The sequence below is a fragment of the Carcharhinus amblyrhynchos genome, chromosome 12, assembly GCF_965287045.1.
Source record: "Carcharhinus amblyrhynchos chromosome 12, sCarAmb.v2.hapA, whole genome shotgun sequence".
NCBI classification, from domain to species: Eukaryota; Metazoa; Chordata; class Chondrichthyes; order Carcharhiniformes; family Carcharhinidae; genus Carcharhinus; species Carcharhinus amblyrhynchos.
This window is the reverse complement of record NC_137335.1, coordinates 72,190,427-72,212,988: the sequence shown is the minus strand read 5'-3', so window position 1 is coordinate 72,212,988 and position 22,562 is coordinate 72,190,427. Positions and strand designations below refer to the sequence as shown.

The 22,562-nt window shown below is 41.4% G+C and overlaps 1 protein-coding gene across 1 annotated transcript in view; it reads right to left on the bottom strand.

The window, feature by feature from the left end:
* The window catches only part of prkd3 (protein kinase D3), a 345,856-nt gene that overhangs the window by 95,550 nt on the left and 227,744 nt on the right, over positions 1–22,562 (bottom strand). The window contains exons 7-9 of the mRNA XM_080200692.1: positions 20,861–20,911; positions 19,026–19,215; positions 18,354–18,431 (exon numbers count right to left, since the gene is read on the bottom strand). Coding sequence (XP_080056818.1) covers positions 18,354–18,431; positions 19,026–19,215; positions 20,861–20,911 — 319 coding nt within the window. The remainder of the gene's footprint in view (positions 1–18,353; positions 18,432–19,025; positions 19,216–20,860; positions 20,912–22,562) is intronic.

Here is a 22,562-nt window from a genome sequence, read left to right as displayed (position 1 = left end):
TAGTCTTAGGATAAAGGGTAGCAAATTTAAACAGAGATGAGAATTATTTCTCCCAAAGAGTTGTGAATCTGTGGAATTTGCTACCCCAAAGTGCGGTGGATGCTGGGACAGTGAGCAAATTTGAGAAGTTAGACAGATTTTTAATTGGTAACAGCTGAAGTGTTATGGGGAGAGGCAAGAAAACGGGGATGAGGAGCATATCAGCCATGATCAAATGGCGGAGTGGACTCGATGGGCTAAATGGCCTAATTCTGCTCCTATATCTTATGAACTTATTAATGTAATAGAATTTGAAAGGATCAAACAATACAAGGGCCTTGAAAATAGACCGGACATATGATGCTCTTAGAGAAATGATTGTTTTGGAGGTGTTTAAAAATTCACTTCCCGAAGTAGTGAGAACTCATGTAGAAGAGCAGAAGGGTTAAAACTGCGCGGTTGGCAGCAAAAAAGCAGATGATTGCGAATTAGTTCATAAATCAAAGTTTAGCTTCAATATCAGTGAGGAGGAGCAACTGGGGGAAAACGAAAGCCTTAGATGAACGGTAAAGGAGACCTCATGGGAGATAGTAAAGAGTGTACCTCAGGTTAAAAAGGAAACATAGGAAGCTGGAAGAGAAATGAAAAGCCTCAGATGTTTTCACTGTAACAAAGTAGAACACACAAAGTCATAGTGTTGGTGGTTTAACAAACTTCACTGACTTATCCTGTTTTATCACATCAGTCTTCCCAGTGCTTCTGTTAAAATGGTAACAGAAACCCCTGTTGAATCAAGAGGTGCAAAAGAATGTACAGCCTGGTCAGAGGTTGGTTGATAAGAAAATATCAGATCTCTTTAAAGAATTTACTTGTGTGATAAAGTTTACTCATGTGTACCAGGAAAAGTTGGTAAAGAAATTAAAATTTTAAGAGATATGGGGCAAGTCAATCTTTGATGGTAAGAAATGAGGACTTGTGTAGTTTGGGAGGAGTATTGCCAGAAAAGGTGGTAATGTGTGGAATTCAGGGTGAGAAGAGTAGTGTTCCATTATACAAGGAGAGATTGGAGAGTCCAGTGAAGAGTGATGAAGTACTAGTAAGAATAATAGAGAAATTATCTTTGAGGATACAGTTTATCTTGGGTAACAATATAGCTGGATCACAGGTGGGAGTGATGCCTGCTGTGGTTGAAAAGCCAGTGGAAAATAAAACATCTGGGTTGTTATAGGACGCATATCCTGGGATTTTTCCTGATTGTATGGTAACAAGGTCACAAAGTCACAGGTTAAGAGGAGAAATCAAAGAATGAAGATAAAAAAGTTGAAGTTCAATTATCAGAAATGATATTTTGATCAAAAAAAGAAAAGAACAAAAACAGATGGAAGATAAAATGGATATTTTTAGTTCAGGAAAATTGGCAGTTACAACAGAAAGATAGAGATAAAACCGTATCAGAAAGTATACACAGAAGAAGAATCCGAGTGTATTCCAGAATGTCAATACTTAAAAAATGGTGTCTAAATGAGGAATTGGAGACCTTTACATATTCAGGAGGATGAAAAATGAGCAGAAATTCATTAAGTGGTATTACTGGTAGGGTATAGAAAGGAGGTATTGTGGGTAGCACATGGGGGAACAGTAGGGAGTTATTTGGGAGTAAAGAAAACTTGAGCTAAAATACAGAAAAATTCTTATTGGCCTGGACTGCATAAAAGGTGTGGTTGAATTTTGCCAGTCATGTCACATGTTGGATAATGGGGAAACCTCATGTGATGATAAAACATCACCCATGATACCTAATCCAGCATTTGAGGAATTTTTGCAAGGGTCTTAATTGATTGTGTAGGACCCCTCTCTAAAACAAAAAGTGGGAATTAAAATCTATTGACCATAATGAATGTGTCTACTAGATTTCCAGAGGCTATTCCATTAGGCAATATTACAGCTAAAAGGATTGTAGAGGGGTTGCTTAAATTTTTTACTGGATATGGTTTACCCATAGGAATACAATCAGATCAAGGATATTCAAAGAAATCATGGATAGCTTAGTAAAACAATTTAAATCAACTGTGTACTATCCAGAATCGCAGGGAGCGTTAGCGCAATGGCATCAAACTTTAAACACAATGTTGAGGGCTTATCGTCAAGATTATCTGGAGGATTGGGATAACGGAATTCCATTTGTACTTTTTGCAATTAGGAATGCACCTAATGACTCAACTAAATTCAGTCCAGTTGAATTGATTTTTGGTCATAAGGTAAGAGGATAACTTAAATTAAGCAGAAATTGGCGAGTCAGCATTTTGAGACTACGTTATTGAACAGTGTGTCAAATCTTAGGGAAAGATTGAATAGAGTAGAGTGAGGCGGCTAGGTGACGTTTAAAAGTGGCACAGCATGTGATGAAACAGGAAGCAGATAAATCAAAAATTCGCAGCTTTTGCTAGTGGGGATAAAGTCTTGGTAATACTACCAGTGGTAGACAAACCTTTAAAGGCAAGGTTTAGTTGGCCTTATCAAATTGAAAGTTTAAAGTTTATTTATTAATGTCACAGGTGGGCTTACATTAACACTACAGTGAAGTTCCTGTGAAAATCCCCTAATTGCCACAAAGGAAATTGAATGAGGTGAATTATTTGATAAGAACGCCAGATAGAAGAAAAACTCAGAGTGTGTCGTGTGAATATGTGCAAATAGTATTACTGGTATGGGAGAAAAGTGAAAAAAGGATGTGTTAGTGGTTACAACTCAGAGTCACGAACCAAATACAGGGTGGCATGCTGGCACAGTGGTTAGCACTCCTGCCTCACAGCGCCAGGGACCCGGGTTAAATTCTAACCTCAGGTGATTGTGTGAAGTTTGCACATTTTCCCTGTGGGTTTCCTCTGGATACTCCGGTTTTGTCCCACAGTCCAAAAATGTGTGGGTTAGGTTGATTGGCCATGATAAATTGTCCCATAGTGTCAGGGGGATTAGGAGGGTAAATATATGGGTTGCGGGGATAGAACCTTGGTGGGACTGTCATTGGTACGGCTCAATGGGCCAAGTGGCCTCCTTCTGGACTGTAGATTCTATGATTTTAAATTTGACATTCCTCAAATTAAAGTGGATAATAAGAAAGTTATCAAAAATTGGAATAAATTATTGAGTTACCTTCCAGAGGAAAATCCAAATGACCTGAAAGAGTTATTAAAATGACGTGGAGAGATGTTTGGGAATAAGCTGAGAAGTACTAAAACAGGTAGTCACAGAAAACGTTGCTCCAGTTGAGCAATATCCCTGCAGACATAATCTTCTCAAGTTTGCACAGGTTCAGAAGAAACTGATGCTTACTTAGTCTAAGGGTTCAATTCCCGGCTTGGGTCACTATCTGTGTGGAGTTTGCACGTTCTCCCCATGCCTGTGCAAGTTTCCTCCGGGTGCTCCAGTTTCCTCCCACAGTCCAAAGACGTGCTGGTTAGGAGCACTGACCATTCTCCCTCAGTGTACCCGAACAGGCATGACAGTGTGGTGAATAGGGGATTTTCACAGTAACTTGCAGTGTGAATGTAAACGTACTTGTAACTAAGAAATAAACTTTTTTTTAGATGCAGCAGCTGAAAGTCTTGATCAATCAAGTAGAACTGGTGAAGGTGGAGAAGGGGAACTAATTAATGGACAATAATGTGAATAAGAAAGTGAACAGGTTTTCAGGTGTCCAGATCATCAACAACTTGACCTGTTCCCCCCCATGCCGACACTGTAATTAAGAAAGCCCACTAATGCCTCTACTTTCTTAGAAGACTAAAGAAATTTAATGTTAGCTACAACTCTCACCAACTTTTACAGATGCACCGTAGAAAGCATTCTTTCTAGTTGGATCATAGCTTGGTTTGGCTCCTGCTCTGCCCAAGACCACAAGGAACTACAAAAGGTCGTGAATGTAGCTCAATCCATCACACAAACCAGTCTCCCATCCATTGATTCTGGCTACACTTCCTGCTGCCTTGGCAAAGCAACCGACATAATTAAGGACCTGATGCACCCCGGAATTCTCTCTTTCACCTTATTCCATTGGGAAAAAGATATAAAAGTCTGAGGTCACGTACCAACCGAATCAAGAACAGCTTCTTCCCTACTGCTGTCAGACTTTTGAATGGACTTACCTTGCATTAAGCTGATGTTTCTCTAAACCCTAGCTATGACTGTGATACTACATTCTGCACTCTCTCCTTTACTTCTCTACGAACGGTATGTTTTGTCTGTATTGCGCACAAGAAACAACACTTCTCACTTTATGTTAATACATGTGACAATAATAAATCAAATCAAAGATGTGGACACAGGCACAAGACAAGTTGACTATTTTGGAACTGTTCCTGAGTTGTGGAAATTACCTGGAACATAAATTGCAAGATTGTCAAAAACAGCTCATGTGAAGGAAAATGTAGATGAATCAACAACCATGTGTGATCTGAGGGGCGGAAGTATATTACTACTGCAGACGAAAGACAACAGTGTGAAATAAGACAGTTTGTTGAAACTGTACCATCATTCAAAATGAACTGCTGGAATAATGACTACAATTGGCACAGACGTGAACATCCAATGAAAGTGTACTGTACACAGCTGACATTCAAGTAAATTACAGTGATTTTCGCAGTAACAGTCACAATGATCTCTGGAACCATACTTCTAATGGGTTCGGACACCTAGAAAGATGATCTGCTGTGTAACTTTGCAAAAGATAGTGCAGAAAGTGATGGCACAGATACAGAGCGAACAAAGGCTGCTGACTGCCTGATGGAGGAGCTAAAGCTCATTAACTAGAAAGGGGATAGCAATAAAATGACCTTTCTGAATGGTCCTAACTACACAAATGTAAAGTTTTATAGTCCTAATCTGCCTAGTTCTCGGAGGACATTACTAGAGCTACTTTATCATCGTAACAACAAAAGTGAGCTCAAATTTGGAATCAAAGCAGGGTTAAGGGCTGAAGGAAAATTTTGGAGAGGAAGCAGCTGAACAATGGCGTGTCGCAGGAGGAAAGGAGAAGGAATGTTCGATGATGGACAGCATACCACCACGGACCCTGCGGCCATTTGCACACCCCTCCCCGCCAAACCAATCACCACCCTTTCTCACCCCGCACCGATCACTGTGCAGAGCACACTGAGGTCACCCCCCAACCCCCGCCCCACCACCACCAATCACTGTGCAGAGCATGCAGCAGTCCCCCCTCCTCCCCCACCAATCACTGTGCAGATCGTGTAACAGTCCCCCCTCTTCCTCCACCTATCACTTGCACAACTGTCACTCCCTCACCAATCGTTGTGCAGTGTGCAGTTGTTAGCCCTCTCCTTCCCCACTGATCGCTGTGGTGTGCCTGTCAGGTCCTGCCCCCCGACACTGCCAGGGTGCCAGGCTGACACTACCCAAGGGACACTGCCCATGCCCCGACCTCCTGGGCAGGCCTCAATGGCCTCCAGTTCTACTGATGAGGCTATCACATCTGGTCCCGTTAATGGGGGAACCATGCGTGATCCTTGTCAGAGAGAACCTCCCCCAGCGAGGCCACACAGGGCCCAGATGATTGTGTACAGGTAAATTAGGTTTTACATACATTTAAATAACTTATTCAACCGCACGCTGGAAATCGAGGCTGGATATCTGGATCCAGCAAGCTCGCAAACCTGATTCCTCGGCTCTCCTGTGGCCTTACTGAGATGGTAAGACCGTCCCTAAAGTGTTTCGTCTGCACTTTTTAGAGGACTATTGCTACTTATTGGGATCTATAAATTGACTCCTTTAGTTTAATTTCAGACAATTAATTTCCAAAGAGTAGTTGGATTCCATATTCCTACCTCATTTATATATCTTTTCAGCAAATGTGACTTCTTGTATTTCGTCACAGTCTCTCTATTAACTATACTCCAATTTGGTGCAATCCATATATTTTTAATATTGAATTACTATCGAACACGATGGTGAGAAACAAAGGGATCATAATTAGTATATTTTTTGCAGTCAATCCATACAAACAGTTCTTATTTACAAAATCTTTTGTATGTTGTTCTGCAAAGAGCGTGCACAGTTGCAAAAAGTAGTCATGCCTATGAAGCTCATACAGTTAACATGCTGTTCTAGCACCTGGTTTTCTATTAATATTATTTTTTCAGTTTTGCCCGCTTTTAATTTTCATCTTCCAAAACATAATAATCCAGAGAATAATTTGTAAAGTCAATTTGACACAAGCATCACAATAATGAAAAATAGTAGAATTTTTCATTTTGTTGCCCATAGTATGAAAAGTATTTTATACAACATATTTATTCTGTAACACTGTGTTCCAGTTATCTTGTGTATATAACGTAAAGCAGCGTGATAACAACACAAAGCTTTCATGAGTCAATAATAATTGAAAAATATTCAGTCAGGCATGAGTATCGACTGTATTGCAGCTATTTATGTCAAATAATGATGAAGCCTTTTACGGAAAAATCTCAGTTTCTAAAGCACTCTTAAGAGTTTTCTGTTGAACAAGAAGCACAAAAATAATTGTTAGCTGGCACAGCTTTCATTGTTATTTTATGCTCATGTATAAAACAACATCCTGCATTAAACCCATTTCATTTGCTAGCAAACACAATATTCAACAATCTTTTGTTTCTGTGAGCACAGAAGGTTTGTTGAAATTACTCACAGATGTAGATTTAAAGTTTCTAAGCAGTTGGCTAACACTGCCTATTGAATTAATGGGCAAAGCTATTGAAAATGATGGAGCATATCATTTTTCAACTGCATTTGTGCATTACGTTTATGAAAAAAATAACATTTTCTCCACTCCAGGGCTCCTTTCATTAGGTGCACGGTGTACTTTTAATTCTCCATGTTGCAGTACAGCATGACTGTTGGGAGCTTTATGCTTTTTCTTTCTCTTCTTTCATCCAGGCTGAAAAGAGTGAGACAGCATGTGAGACTTTGTAGACAAAGCGAGGTTGGAAAAGAGCAAAAGACTTTGAGATACTGTGAGGCTATGCAGGAAGGGACGGCATGTACAAACTTAAGAATGTGACAGCAGATAAGGCCAGAGCTTGCAAAAATAGCAAAAAGATAGAACTAAAGGCTCGATATCTGATTGACTGCAGCATTTGTAACAAAACAGATGAAGTGGCAGTTCAAATAGAAATAAGTACATATGATTCTATAGTTATCACAGAAATATGGTTACAAAGTGACCAATGCTGGGACCTGAATTTTCAAGGATACTTGACATTTTGAAAGGACAGGAAGCTAGGAAATGATGGTGGGATTGCTCTGTTAATTAGTGATTACATTCATGCAACAGCAAGAGATGACCTTAGTTCTCAAGATCAAGACACAAAATCAGTTTGGGTGGAGATAAAAAAAAAGCATAGGGAAGTCGCCAATTGTAGGAGTTCCGAACAGTAAAGTCACTGTAGGGGTGGGGTTTGTAAGAAAGGAATTGCAATTATATGAGTCATTTTAATTTGCATGTAGAGTGGACAAATCTGATCAGCAAAGGTGGCCTGGGAGATGAATTTGTGGAGTACTTTGGGAATGATTTCTTAGAATATCACATTCTAGAGATAACCAGAGAACAGGCTATTCTAGACATGGTAGTGAGCAGTGAAGCAGGATGGTATAACTGAGGTAGCAGTGAGCTTAGTGTGACTGAATTTAGCATTCAGTTTGAGGAAGAGCAGACCAAGTCTAAGTAAGGGGAATTGTAAGGGTGTGAAGACGAAGCTGGCTAAGTGAACTAGGAAAATAGGTTAAGAGGTAGATCAATAAAAAACTTGGGAAACTTTTTGGGAGATATTTCATAATGTGTAGCAAAGAAACATTCTATTGAGAAAGAAAGGCTCTAAGAGATGAAGGCACCATCCATAGCTAACTAAGGAAGTTAAACAGAGTGGCTGAGATACTCCAAAACAAAAAGTGCTACCACCAGTGGAAAAGTTGGAGTGATTCCATTACTGCTGGAGGGCTTCCCAGGTGATATTCAATTCATGTAAATGATTTATTGTAGGAAGAATTCCGTGTTATGTCTTTTATCACAACCCAAAAATCCATTAAATCCTATAACTGAATTCCTCTGCAAATATTTATGTCATTATAAGACTGAATAGATATTAATATAATGTCCATATAAAGTATATGATCCAACTGAATCCAACCTCTAGGTTTCCCCACAACAACTGCATCTCAATGGCTCAATTCTTCACACATATTCAATGAGGTGTACTTCTGAAATTGTAGCTAATGCAGGAGCATCAAGGTGGCACAGAACACTAGAGTTTTTAGCTTGTAAGCAATAAAGCAGAGAATTATAGATTATTACAGATAATGTCTCATGAGACTCCCAATCACATGTAATCATTGGAAGGCAAATACTACCCACACAAAGTGGGCGGGTTACCCAAATATCAGCCTACACACAACCTTCTAGCAAACAGTTGCCCACCATCTCACTCTTAAATGCTGCAAATGTGAGAAAACTATCATAAGAAAACTTGCATACTTGTACAGCACCTTATCATGTCATCATGATGTCCCACAATGCCAATGAATTATACTAGAATATTATTAATAATTCCTACGGATGCGAACATTGATCGGGAGAAAGCAAAATCATGTAGAATGGGTCTGATGCTTTAATTAACAGTTCTCTTCATGCAGGATCTAGCATGTTGTGATATTGTCATTAAACTCTGGTCAATTTTAAATCCAAGATAGCCACAATAGTCAGATTTGTAAAACTTAAGAGCCAATGCTCAAATGGACAAGATTCTACATCCTCATTCCATAAGTCACTGGCAAAATTATTCTGATGGCTGAGTGCCAAATTCTCCATCCTTGCTGGCAGTGGGATGGGTATGGACGAGATTGGGGAATCCCGCCCACACAGAATACTAGGAAGCATCCAGTCAGCCCATCCGATATCTGCCGCCAGAAAGAGATTGCATTTTTTCAGCCCATGGCAGTAGCCTCATAAATCTTGGAACTTCTAACACACAAGTATTCGTTGCAAATTTTATAAGTTTTTCTGCCTCTAAACACTCGTGTCATCCCACTCCATGTCAAATAATCTCCCCCTCAACACCCCTTTATTCTTTCAGTCAATCACTTTTAATCCATGTCCCCTGATAATTCCTCTGCTATTTAAAATGGGTCCTCCCATATGCACTCTGTCAAGGGCCCATCATTATTTTATGCACTTAAGCTAAATCATCCCGACCTGTTCGGGCAGGATGGGGTTGGTCTGAACCGTGCTGGGACCAGAGTGCTGGCGAATAGAGTAAAGAGGACTGTAGACAGGGCTTTAAACTAACTGGGGGGGGGGGGGGCTGCGAGGGTAGGTGACATTACGGGGTCTAGAGTTGAGGAGAGGGTACAGGTAAGGGAAGAGGCCGAGGATGTCCCAATAATAGAGGGAGTAGGGGGCGTGAGTAAGGTTGGTGGCATTATGGCAAATAGGGTCCAGGTGAAGACTGGGATGAAGGCACTTTATCTGAATGCACGAAGCATTCGGAATAAAGTGGATGAGCTGGTGGCGCAGATCGGCACAAATGGATATGATCTGGTGGCCATTACAGAGACGTGGCTGCAAGGTGACAGGGACTGGGAGCTGAATGTCCAGGGGTATCAAGTGTTTAGGAAGGATAGGCGGGAGGGAAAAGGGGGGGGTGTAGCTCTGCTGATTAAGGATAGCATCAGGGTGGTAGCAAGGGATGATATTGGAGCCAAGGAGCAGAAAGCGGAATCGTTGTGGGTAGAGATTAGGAACAGCAAAGGGAGGAAGACGCTGGTGGGTGACATCTATAGGCCCCCGAATAATGATCTGGAGGTGGGGCGGGCTGTTAACGCGCAAATAAGTGCGGCGTGCAGGAATGGGACGGCCGTAGTTATGGGGGATTTCAATCTACATATAGATTGGTCGACCCACGTTGGATGCGGTGGGCTCGAGGAGGAGTTCTTGGAATGCTGCCGGGATAGTTTCCTGGAACAGTGTGTGTTGGAGCCGACGAGGGAGTGAGCTATCTTGGATCTGGTGCTATGTAATGAGGCGGGTAGAATTAGGGACCTTGCGGTGAAGGATCCTCTTGGGGAGAGTGATCATTGTATGGTGGAGTTTCTGGTGCAGATGGAGGAGGAGAAAGTGGGTTGCTGGACACGCGTCCTTTGTTTGAACAGAGGGGAGTACGGTAGGATGAGAGAAGAATTGGCGAATGTGGACTGGGGGAGCACGTTGGAAGGTAGGTCTGCTGAGGAGCAGTGGAGAATCTTTAAGGAGATCTTTCTTGGTGCTCAGCAGAAATTTATTCCGATGGTCAAAAAGGACAGTAGGAGGAGAGGTAATAAGCCGTGGATAACGAAGGAGGTGAAGGAAAGTGTTCAATTAAAAGCGGAGGCGTTTAGAGTAGCTAAGAGTAGTGGGCGAGAAGAGGATTGGGAGAGGTTTAAATGTCAACAAAGATTGACAAAGAAGTTGATAAAGAAGGGTAGGAGAAACTAAGAAGCTGGGCTAGCGCTTAATATAAAAAAGGATAGCAAGAGTTTTATAAATATATAAAAAGGAAGAGGCTGGCTAGGGTGAACGTTGGACCCTTAGAGGATGAGAAGGGGGACTTAGTGGTAGGGGATGGGGATATGGCTGAGGTCCTGAATAACTTTTTTGTTTCTGTCTTCACGGAGGAGGACGTGAATAATTTGCTGGGTGTTAGAGATGGAAAGGTGGTAGGACTGGAGGGTCTTAATGACATTACTGTTACGAGAGAGGGGGTGCTCGACAGACTGGAGGGGCTGATTGTGGACAAGTCCCCAGGACCGGATGGAATGCATCCGAGGGTTCTGAAAGAAATGGCGGAGGTGATAGTGGATGCCTTGGTGGTTATTTTCCAGACGTCGCTGGATTCCGGGGAAGTGCCGGAAGATTGGAAAGCGGCTAATGTTACGCCGTTGTTTAAGAAGGGTGCCAGGCAAAAGGCAGGGAATTATAGGCCGGTTAGTTTAACGTCTGTTGTAGGTAAAATGTTAGAATCCGTCATCAAGGAGGAAATAGCGAGGCATCTTGAGAGGATTGCTTGATAGAGCAGACGCAGCACTGTTTCATTAAAGGGAAGTCGTGTCTGACAAATTTACTGGAGTTCTATGAGGATGTGTCTAGGGCGGTGGATAGAGGAGAGCCGGTGGATGTGGTCTTTCTTGATTTTCAGAAGGCATTTGACAAGGTACCTCACAAGAGGTTATTGCAGAAGGTCAGGGGACATGGAGTTGGGGGTAGGGTGTTAGCGTGGATAGAGGATTGGTTGTCAAATAGGAGGCAGAGAGTGGGGGTCAATGGGCGCTATTCGGATTGGCGGATGGTGACTAGTGGAGTGCCCCAGGGGTCGGTGCTGGGGCCTCAGCTATTTACCATTTATATAGATGATCTGGAGGAGGGAACCGAGCGTAGGGTATTGAAATTTGCTGATGACACCAAGATTGGTGGAACGGCAAATTGTGCGGAGGGTGTGGAGAGTCTGCAGAAGGATCTAGATAGGCTGGGCGAATGGGCCAGGAAATGGCAAATGGAATTTAATGTTGGCAAGTGCAAGGTGGTCCACTTTAGGTAGGAATAATGGTAGGAAGGATTATTACTTACGTGGTGAAAAACTGCAGCAGGCGACGGTGCAGAGGGGTCTTGGGGTCCTTGTGCACGAGTCGCAAAAACCCAGCTTGCAGGTGCAGCAGGTGGTCAGGAAGGCGAATGGGATGCTGGCCTTCATTGCGAGGGGGATTGAATATAAAAGTAGGGAGGTCTTGCTGCGGCTGTACAGGGCATTGGTGAGGCCGCAGCTGGAGTACTGTGTGCAGTTTTGGGCGCCGTACTTATGCAAGGATATTTTGGCCTTGGAGGGAGTGCAGAGGAGGTTTACTAGGCTGATGCCAGAGTTGAGGGGGTTGAGCTATGAGGAGAGGCTGAATAAACTAGGCTTGTACTCGTTAGAGTTTAGAAGAATGAGGGGAGATCTCATTGAGACGTATAAGATGATGAATGGGATGGATAGGATAGAGGTGCAGAGACTCTTCCCGCTCAGAAAGGATAGTAGGACTAGGGGGCACAGCCTCAAGGTAAAGGGGGAGCGGTTTAGAACGGAGTTGAGAAGGAACTTCTTCACTCAAAGGGTGGTGAATCTCTGGAATTCTCTGCCCGTTGAAGTGGTGGAGGCTACCTCGCTAAATATTTTTAAGATGCGGGTTGATGGGTTTTTGATAAGAGAGGGGATTAAGGGTTATGGGGAGAGGGCGGGAATGTGGAACAGAGCCACGACAGATCAGCCATGATCTTATTGAATGGCGGGGCAGGCTCGAAGGGCTAGATGGCCTACTCCTGCTCCTATTTCTTATGTTCTTATCTCAAATATTAAAAAACCCAGCCTATCCAATCTTGAAGCTTGGCAGATTGAAAACAAATAGATTAAGTGAAAAAAAGGCAATGAGAAGCTTTGCAGGCATAATATAAAAGCTAATGTTAAAAAAAAGCAGCATTGGAGAGCATTTCTACTTTCTTGGAAGGCTCAAAGACTTGAAAAAAAAACTGCAGTTAAAAATGGGGCCAGGCACAGCAGCTGGGGTGGAAAGAGGAAATACTTTAGAACTGATGAGGGGCAAAATGATTGTATCAACAATGCAGGCTTTGATCTCTCTTCAGTCAAAAAGCTTCTAATAGCTAAATGGACGATCTGTTCCTTATGTAAGCAAACGCAGCTAATTCCCTCTTTGATGCAGTTAGGGCTGTCAGTCAAATAGACTCATAAAACAGAACATAAGAACATAAGAAATAGGAGCAGGAGTAGGCCATCTAGCCCTTCGAGCCTGCCCCGCCATTCAATAAGATCATGGCTGATCTGTCGTGGCTCAGTTCCACATTCCCGCCCTCTCCCCATAACCCTTAATCCCCTTGCCTATCAAAAACCTATCAACCCACGTCTTAAAAATATTGAGCGAGGCAGCCTCCACCACTTCAACGGGCAGAGAATTCCAGAGATTCACCACCCTTTGAGTGAAGAAGTTCCTCCTCAACTCCGTTCTAAACTGCCCCCCCACCTTTATCCTGAGGCTGTGCCCCCTAGTCCTACTGTCCTTCCTGAGCGGGAAGAGCCTCTCCACCTCTATCCTATCCATCCCATTCAACATCTTATACGTCTCAATGAGATCCCCCCCTCATTCTTCTAAACTCTAACGAGTACAAGCCTAGTTTATTCAGCCTCTCCTCATAGTTCAACCCCTTCAACTCCGGAATCAGCCTAGTAAACCTCCTCTGCACTCCCTCCAAGGCCAAAATATCCTTGCGTAAGTGTGGCGACCAAAACTGCACACAGTACTCCAGCTGCGGCCTCACCAGTGCCCTATACAGCTGCAGCAAGACCTCCCTACTTTTATATTCAATCCCCCTCGCTATGAAGGCCAGCATCCCATTCGCCTTCCTGACCACTTGCTGCACCTGCAGGTTGGGTTTTTGCGACTCATGCACAAGGACCCCGAGGTCCCTCTGCACCGTCGCATGCTGCAGTTTTTCGCCACGTAAGTAATAGTCCTTCCTACCATTATTCCGACCAAAGTGGGCAACCTCACATTTGCCAACATTAAATTCCATTTGCCAGTTCCTGGCCCATTCGCCCAGCCTATCTAGATCCTTCTGCAGACTCTCCACACCCTCCGCACAATTTGCCGTTCCACCAATCTTGGTGTCATCAGCAAATTTCGACACCATACACTCGGTATGACAAGTATGTAAACAAATCTCAGCAAGGCAAGTGAGATTGACAGCTCCAATCAATCAAAGCAGTTCAAAGAGGTCCCAGCTGCAGCTCATTCAAGATTGAAAGGGTCTTCCATTGAAATTAAATACTCCTGTCAAAGTAGCTCAAAAGATTTTTCAGAGCAGCTGGGGCTTTTGAGCGAAAACAAAGGGATTTCCCTATTGAAACTGACAGATCATTTCAGTCAGAGCACTTCAAAGAGGTCAGTTAACACATGGGGCTTAAAAAATTAACCAAGGTCAATCCCAACTGTAGAGGTATTCAGGAGTCATGTATTTTGATGTGACCACTCTGGGCAAGAATGTGACCCAGGCCAGTGGAAGGGGCTGGGAGACTCACAGCGAGTTTGATGCCCAATGAGAATCCCTTTTGGCCCTCACGCCCAATTCAGTGGGCCATCTGGAATCCTGCCTGCAGCTAGCAGCCCCAGAGAATTGCCCCCAGTATCAAACTGAAAAGACAAAAAATTCAGCCAAGATCAGTGGTAAGTCAGATTGGACAGAATTTAAAAACCAGCAAAGAATTACAAAAATGCAATAAGAAGGGAAAAATTAGAACATGGGAGAAAGTTAATCATAAGTATAAAAAAGATGGAAATTTCTAAAAGAATTTAGTGTAACTTGAGAGATGAATCTGGGAATTAATACTGGGAAATAACAAAGTGGGGGAAGAACTGAACAAATACTTTGTGTCAGTTTTCACTGTAAATCAGGAGGTGAAAGGGAGGAACTTAAAACAATTACAATCATCAAAGGTGCTGAGAAAATTATTAGAACTGAAGGGTGACAAGTCCCAAGGATAAAGTCCATCTGGTCCTATGGCCAAAAATACGTGGCTGTAGAGATAGTAGACGTCTAGACTCTGGGAATGGCCCATCAGATTGGAAAATAGCAAATATAACTCCTCTTTCAAGAAAGGTGGGAGACAGAAAGCAGGAAACTACAGGCCAAATTAATGTAACATCTGTCAAAGGGAACAGGCTGGAATCTATTCCAATGGAGGTTCCAGGAGGGCACTTAAATCTCAATACAATCCAGTAGATTCAAAATGCTTTATGAAGGGGAAACTGTATTTGACTAATTTATTAGCATTTTTGAGGAAATAACAAGTAATGTGGATAAAAGGGAATCTGTGCCTGAATTTCCAAAGGCATTTGGTAAGGTGCCTCATTAAAGGCTGCTACACAAAATAAAAGTTCACATTATGGGGAGAAACATATTATCATGGATAGAGGATTGGTTGGTTAACAGGAGTTAGAGAATAGGGATAAATGGATCATGTTCAGGTTGGCATGATGTAACAAGTAGAATGCCATGGGGATCACTACTATTGAGGCTGGAACCTCAACTATTTACAATCTATATTAATGACTTGGATGAAAGGACTGAATGCATGTAAATTGCGAGGACGTAAGCACCTACAAAGGGATTTAGCTAAGTTAAGCATGTGGGCTACAAATTGGCAGATGAAGTACAATATAGGAAAATGTGAACTCATCCACTTTGGCAGGAAAAATAAAATAGTATATTATTTAAATAGAGAAAGACTGCAAAATTTTGCAGTACAGCTGCGGGGGGTGGGGGGGGTGATGCGCAGGGAAGAGAGAGAGAGAGAGATAGAATCTGGGTGTCCTGGTACATAAATCACAAAACGTTAATATTCTAGTGCAGAAAGTGACTGGACAGGCAAATGGAATTGCAATGAGAACAGAACATAATAAGGAGAGAAATTTTGCTGTGGCACTGTAGAATGTTTTAGCCTCCTTACCTGAAGAATGACATACAGCATTGGAAGCAGTTCAGAGAAGGTTCATTTGACCGATTCCTAGGATGAAGGGCTTTTCTTATGAGAAAAGGTTAGACAGATTGGGCCTGTATCCATAAGATTTCAAAAGAACAAGGGGTGATCTTGAAACAAATGAGATCCTGAGGAGAATTGAGTGAGAGGCAAGAACTTGGTAATCTGCTCCTCCTTCAGGTATCATGCCCTAAGAGGATAGTGGTGATCACAGACCTTCTATTAGGCTGGTCTATGATTATGCTTAATAAAATACTTCAGTGGTTTACTGCTGTCTTCTGTAGTATGGCTGACTAGAAAAATCTCCTACTCTTACCACCCATCGTCAGGTTTCTTGTCCATGTTATGAATGCACCTTCCACGGCCTTCAAATACTGAAGTGGAACTTGAAGCATGTGCCTTTAGCCCAGAGGTATGGACATTACCACTGCAGCACAAACCCTCCCTTAAAACTAGAGAACACAGTTTAAAAAAAAAGAGGTCTCCAATTCAAGATGGAGATGAGGAGAATTTTGTTCTCTCATAGGGTCATTAGTCTGTTGAATTCTCTTCCCCAGAGGCCACAGGAGACAGGGTCACTGAATATTTTTAAGGCAGAGTTAGGTATATTCATGATTGACAAGGGAGTCAGAGCGCAGAACAAAGAGCAAAGAAAATTACAGCACAGAAACAGGCCCTTCGGCCCTCCAAGCCTGCATCAACCATGCTGCCTGACTTAACTAAAACCCCCTACACTTCCAGGGACCATATCCCTCTATTCCCATCTCATTCATGTACTTGTCAAGATGCCCCTTAAAAGTCACTACCGTATCCACTTCCACTATCTCTCCCAGCAACGAGTTCCAGGCACCCACCACTCCTGTGTAAAAAATCTGCCTCGTATATCTTTTAAAATTTGCCCCTTGCACCTTAAACCTATGCCCCCTAGTAATTGACTCTTCCACCCTGGGAAAAAGCTTCTGACTATTCACTCTGTCCATGTCTCTCATAATTTTGTAGACTGCTATCAGGTCGCCCCTCAACCTCCTTAGCTCGAGTGAGAACAAACCAAGTTTCTCCAACCTCTCCTTATAGCTAATGCCCTCCATACCAGGCAACATCCTGGTAAATCTTTTCTGTACCCTCTCCAAAGCCTCCACATCCTTCTAGTAGTGTGGCGACCAGAATAAAACACTATACTCGAAGTACGGCCTCACTAAGGTTCTATAAAGCGTCAACATGACTTGCCAATTTTTAAACTCAATGCCCCGGCCAATGAAGGCAAACATGCCGTATGCCTTCTTGAATACCTTCTCCACCTGCATTGCCACTTTCAATGACCTGTGTACATGTACACCCAGATCCCTTTGCCCATCAATACTTCTAAAGGTTCTGCCATTTACTGTATATTTCCTATCTGTATCAGGCTTTCCAAAACGCATTACCTCACATTTGTCCGGATGAAGCGCCATCTGCCATCTCTCCGCCCAAGTCTCCAACTGATCTATATGCTGCTCTATCCTCTGATGGTCCTCATCACTATCCGCAAATCCACCAACCTTTGTGTCATTTGCAAACTTACTAATCAATCCAGTTACATTTTCCTCCAAATCATTTATATATATTACAATCAGCAAAGGTCGCAGCACTGATCCCTGAGGGACACCACTAATCACAGCCTTCCATTCAGAAACACACCTTCCACTGCTACCCTCTGTCTTCTTTGACTGAGCCAGTTTTGTATCCACCTTGCCAGGTCACCCCTGATCCCATGCGACTTCACCTTCTGCACTAGTCTGCCATGAGGGACCTTGTCCATTTACTTTACAAAGTGAAGTAAATTTTCTGATAATATAATTATACAGGGCATCTCAAGGCAACACTGAATGACAATATTGATTTTATATAAAAATGACTAATCTGGTTACTAGATCACATGTAACTGGAGCCAGAATTGCCTCCTGCATTAGAATGATAGTTAATAACACAGTAAAATAACATGAAAGCAAGTCATTCAGCCCAACCACTCCATGTTGGCATTTACTTTTCATGTAAACAAATTTACCTACCTTGTCACCGCACCCTGTTAATCCCAGCTCTTCATCCATCTATTCAATCAAATCTTCAATATTGACACAAGATTCCATCCTAATGATTAACCTTGTTGGTGAATTTCACAACCTCACTATTCTCTGCAATAAAGTTACTCCTGCTCTCTGTTGTAAATCATGTTTAATTATGTCTCTATAGATCCTTCATTCTTGGCCCATGAATTACTTCAATATATCTGTCTCATCCTTTCAGTTTCACCCATTTCAACCATATCACAAAAGAAATCTTAACCAAACAAAAATGCAATCTCTTACTCTGCATTTTCTTATACTAGATAGCATTCTGGTGAATCCTCAATATCCTTTCCAGAGTACAAAGCACAATATTACACAAGATACTCTAACTGAGGTTTTATGAAGACCTTACACTGGCTAGTGATCACCTCTTGACTTTTATGTTCCATACCTTGTGATTAAAACCTGGGATTTCATGAGCTTTCCTTGCAGCCTCATCATTGCCTTTAAGATCCTGCACTCCCAAATCCCTCCATATTTTATAGCACAAAGTTTACTGACATTGGCCAGATTACCAATAGCTTTGTTTTTGGAAGAATCAAATTTAAGATACTTAGAACTACACAATAACATTAAATCACAAAACAAATCAAATAATTCCATTTACTTTACACTGGATACCAGAATGATATGATTCAAGCCTAGTTTGCATGCATTTGCTTACCTCCATTAAATACAACTTCTCCAAGACAGTCCCTGGGCACCTTGGATGCACATCGCTTGTGGCAATTAAACTTGCAGTCTGAAAAATCAGAGCAAGCTAACAAGTTAATTCATAAAGGATATAAATTTATCTGAAAAGTATTAATTTTATTTTGAGGTATTTTAGTTTGCTAGATTCCATGCGAATGCATTATAAAAGTGAAATATGAAAAATATTTTGGATCAGTTAGAAAATTAAATTCAAAACACATGGTTACAGATGGGTGCAGTGAAATAATGGGGCCTAATAAAGACTTAATAAGTTAAATCTAAAATGCATTTTTGTCAAGTCTTCCAAATATTACACATAGCTGCAGACACAATCAATCGAGAAATAATAATACAGAATAGTTATATACTTGGATAAACAGAAAATTATAAATACGCTTCAAAGTAACGATAGCTATAAACATCCAGATATTAGATTGTCGTATTAGCATACACATATTTAATGTTTTCATATGAAGTTAATTCACCTGTTATTTCACACAGTTCAGAATTCACATGCTAATATTGGACAGTATAATTTGTGAGCCAGTAATAAAACCTTCTGAGTGAATTCTTCAGCAGTTATGACCCAAAAATGGCAATATATTGCTTCAGCCACTGACAATATTACATGTACAACTTTTACCTCTACATTGCATTCCTTGCCGAAACAGTCCTTTTAATAATCGTTTGCAATATTGACAGATGGTGGGTCGTGTGTAGGAGTGTATGACAAAGGTATGTGGTACTTTGACCCTCCCCAACACCATTTTCTCCATCCAGATTGGACGTCCACTCCATGAGGGGATCCTTTTGCTGGTTTCCTGGTGGCAACGCTGCAAAGCCAATTACATGAAATGACTAACTCTATGATGTTAAAGTGAAACTGTTTTCTTAACTGAAACTACATTTTAAAAAGCTAAATAAATTAATCAGAACACACTAAAGCACTTACACTTGTATGAAAGTTGACTATTGTGATTGCGAATGGCACTGAGTAGGTGAGCCCAGCAACAACTTGTGATACTAATAAATAACCTTTAAACTTTAGACCTATTCTCTGAACTTCAAATGGCACTGGGGAGCCCAAGAGAATAGCAGGTGAGAAAATGTTAGGGGGTAGATTCTCTAGCTTCTCTGCAGCATGTTTTTCACCAGGGGATATGATTCCTAGCTTAAAAGAACCTCAAGGTGGAACCAAAGAGCTTGATTTATTTATTTTAGTGTGGTCTTAGAGGTGACCTGATAAGAGGGTTCTAAAATTAAACAGCTGGATACCATGCTTATTGATTGATTTTTTTTTCAGTTTAACCAATGACATAGAAACATACATAGAAAATTGAAGCAGAAGTAGACCACTCGGTCCTTCGAGGCTGCTCCGTCATTCATTATGATTATGGCTTCTCCCATATCTCTTGATCCCCTGAGCCCCAACAGCTATATCTAATTCCTTCTTGAAATCACACAATATTTTGGCCTCAAACTACTTTCTGTGGTAGTGAATTCCACAGATTCACAAGTCATTGGATGAAGAAATTTCTCCTCATCTCAGTCCTAAAAGATTTACCCTTTATTCACAAATTATGACGCCTAGTTTTGGATTCACCACCATTTACTAACTGAGAAGGTGACTTAAAATACTTGTGACAGGAATAGAATGGTCATTAAGCAATATTCCTGTCAGAAAGTAGTATACCTCTGGAATATATTGGTGATGGGCGCTGATTCTCTGTATACCTTTAAGATGAAATTAGACTGACTCTTGAATGAGACAGAATTTGCATCATAAATGAGCTCAGCAGCTTTATAGATAATACATGGTCATTGTAATCGTCTGGACTGGTTTTGATCAGCTAAGGATGTCAGATAAAAATTTTCCTGAGTAATTCACTTTTTATCTTGGGCTTTTCTCCATTTTTTGGTTCTCTCTCGGGTGATTATATAACCATAATCAAGGAATGGAGGGGTGCGGGATGTGGTGAAGAGTGAGAAAACACCTACTTGCGATGCTCTCACCAACATGAGCACAGAACAAATTTGATACTCCTGCTGGTCTTTTCCTGCAGGTCAATCCCAAATTTTTGAACATGCGCAAAATGGCTACATGCAGGTTTTAAAGATCCACAGTTCAACTCAAATTTCCCATTCCTGTTAATGTGCAAATCAGAGAAACATGCTTTCGCTCAGACAACAGCACTGCTTCCACATGATGCACCAAGACATTATATTAAAATATTTCCTCCCAAAATTTCAGATGGTTTGTACACTAGGATGCCTTGCAAACTTTTACTTATGTGTTTGGATTAGAGAGCAATAGCAAGTTATAATAAATATAACTCAGAGAGTGAATATGAATTTATTTCTTTAGCAAAGAACGCAAGGACCATAAGGAGAAACAAAAAAGTCTTCTACCTTCAAACTGAACATTTGACAGCAATAGAAAATAAATTTCTAGGGTTTCTAATCATTTCACATATTTACCTTAATTAAACGAACTTCATCACTTCTTGGTTGGAACGCAGTTTGCAGCCCCTGTTGAGGTGAACAGTTCCAGATCAGTACAGAGGAAAACAATTAAGGCAATCAAAAGTCTATAGCAAGTTTACATATCCCCCTTTTCTCACCTTCCTTCCAGACTTCACCACCACCCCTCACACCCGAAAATAAATACGACCTTGCACTTCCAAATTAGGAAATCGCAAATACAACCTCATTTCAAAAGCATTTACAAGCAGGACCCCAAAATGCTTAGGCTATTCCTTCACTCTTAAAATCACAAATACTAAAATTTGACAGAAATTGTCTTTGTCCTGTTAATGTAAGAATCTCTCATTGAAGCTCTGCCATAAGTAATTAATTGAGACAATAAGTTTAGTCACAAACTAGAAACACAATGTGTGTTTTAAGATATTTTCCCTGATGTTTTCGAAAAATAAAAAGCAAGCATTTATATCATGATCAAAGTGCTTTACAGCTGATGACACATTTTTAAAGTGATGTTACTGTTCGCACGCAGCAAACTACAACATATAGCGATGTAACAATGAACAGATAAACTGTTTGAGTGATGTTGATCAAGGGATAAATATTGACTTGGAGACCAGGGATCAACTCCTTGGATCTTCTTCAAAATAGCAGCATAGGATCTTTCATTATCACTAGAAGAGACAGATAAGGTCTCAGATTAACGTCTCATCCATAAGGCAGCACCTCCAGCAGAGAACAGGTTCCTGCATATATGTAGCTTCTAGAAAATGTAAGTGAGCCACATAAGAACATAAGAACATAAGAAATAGGAGCAGGAGTAGGCCATCTAGCCCTTCGAGCCTGCCCCGCCATTCAATAAGATCATGGCTGATCTGTCGTGGCTCAGTTCCACATTCCCGCCCTCTCCCCATAACCCTTAATCCCCTCTCTTATCAAGAACCCATCAACCCGCTTCTTAAAAATATTTAGCGAGGCAGCCTCCACCACTTCAACGGGCAGAGAATTCCAGAGATTCACCACCCTTTGAGTGAAGAAGTTCCTCCTCAACTCCGTTCTAAACCGCCTCCCCTTTATCTTGAGGCTGTGCCCCCTAGTCCTACTGTCCTTTCTGATTGCATGTCTGATTGATAATTTTAAATTGGTTGTTAGTGTAATTCTTAGCTCCTTTACACTTTTGAGTGTAACTCTCCAATTCTGGCACCTGAATATCCCGAAGTTTCTTTACTTCACCAGTTGCAGCCAGTCTTCAGCTGTCTTGGTCTTAGCTCGAGAATTATGTCCCTATTATCAATTTTGCATTTGTATGCACCCAAAACTGATTTGTTTTGTACCATATCCATGAAGTCAACTGCCTGGAAAACCTAAACTGTAGCAGCAACTGAAAGCCTCACTACCTAAAACTACAGCTCTAAACAGGTTGCTGGATATAATTCAGCGATCAGAATTTGGGATCTGTTGAAAGCAATGTGGTGCTCTGGGATATATTCAACCATTTATTCAAAACGTCACAGAACAACCTAAATATCTAATAGAAAGCAGTCTAAAATTACGGAGTTAGCACATGCAAAAGTAAAATAGGATTTATGTCATGAGAAAGCAGAGAAGGCTTTTCAATGTTACCGACTGTTTTCAGCAAGGCTAACCAATAATTGCAACATCATTACAGGTTGAAGCAAGCTACACTAGTCTTGTATGG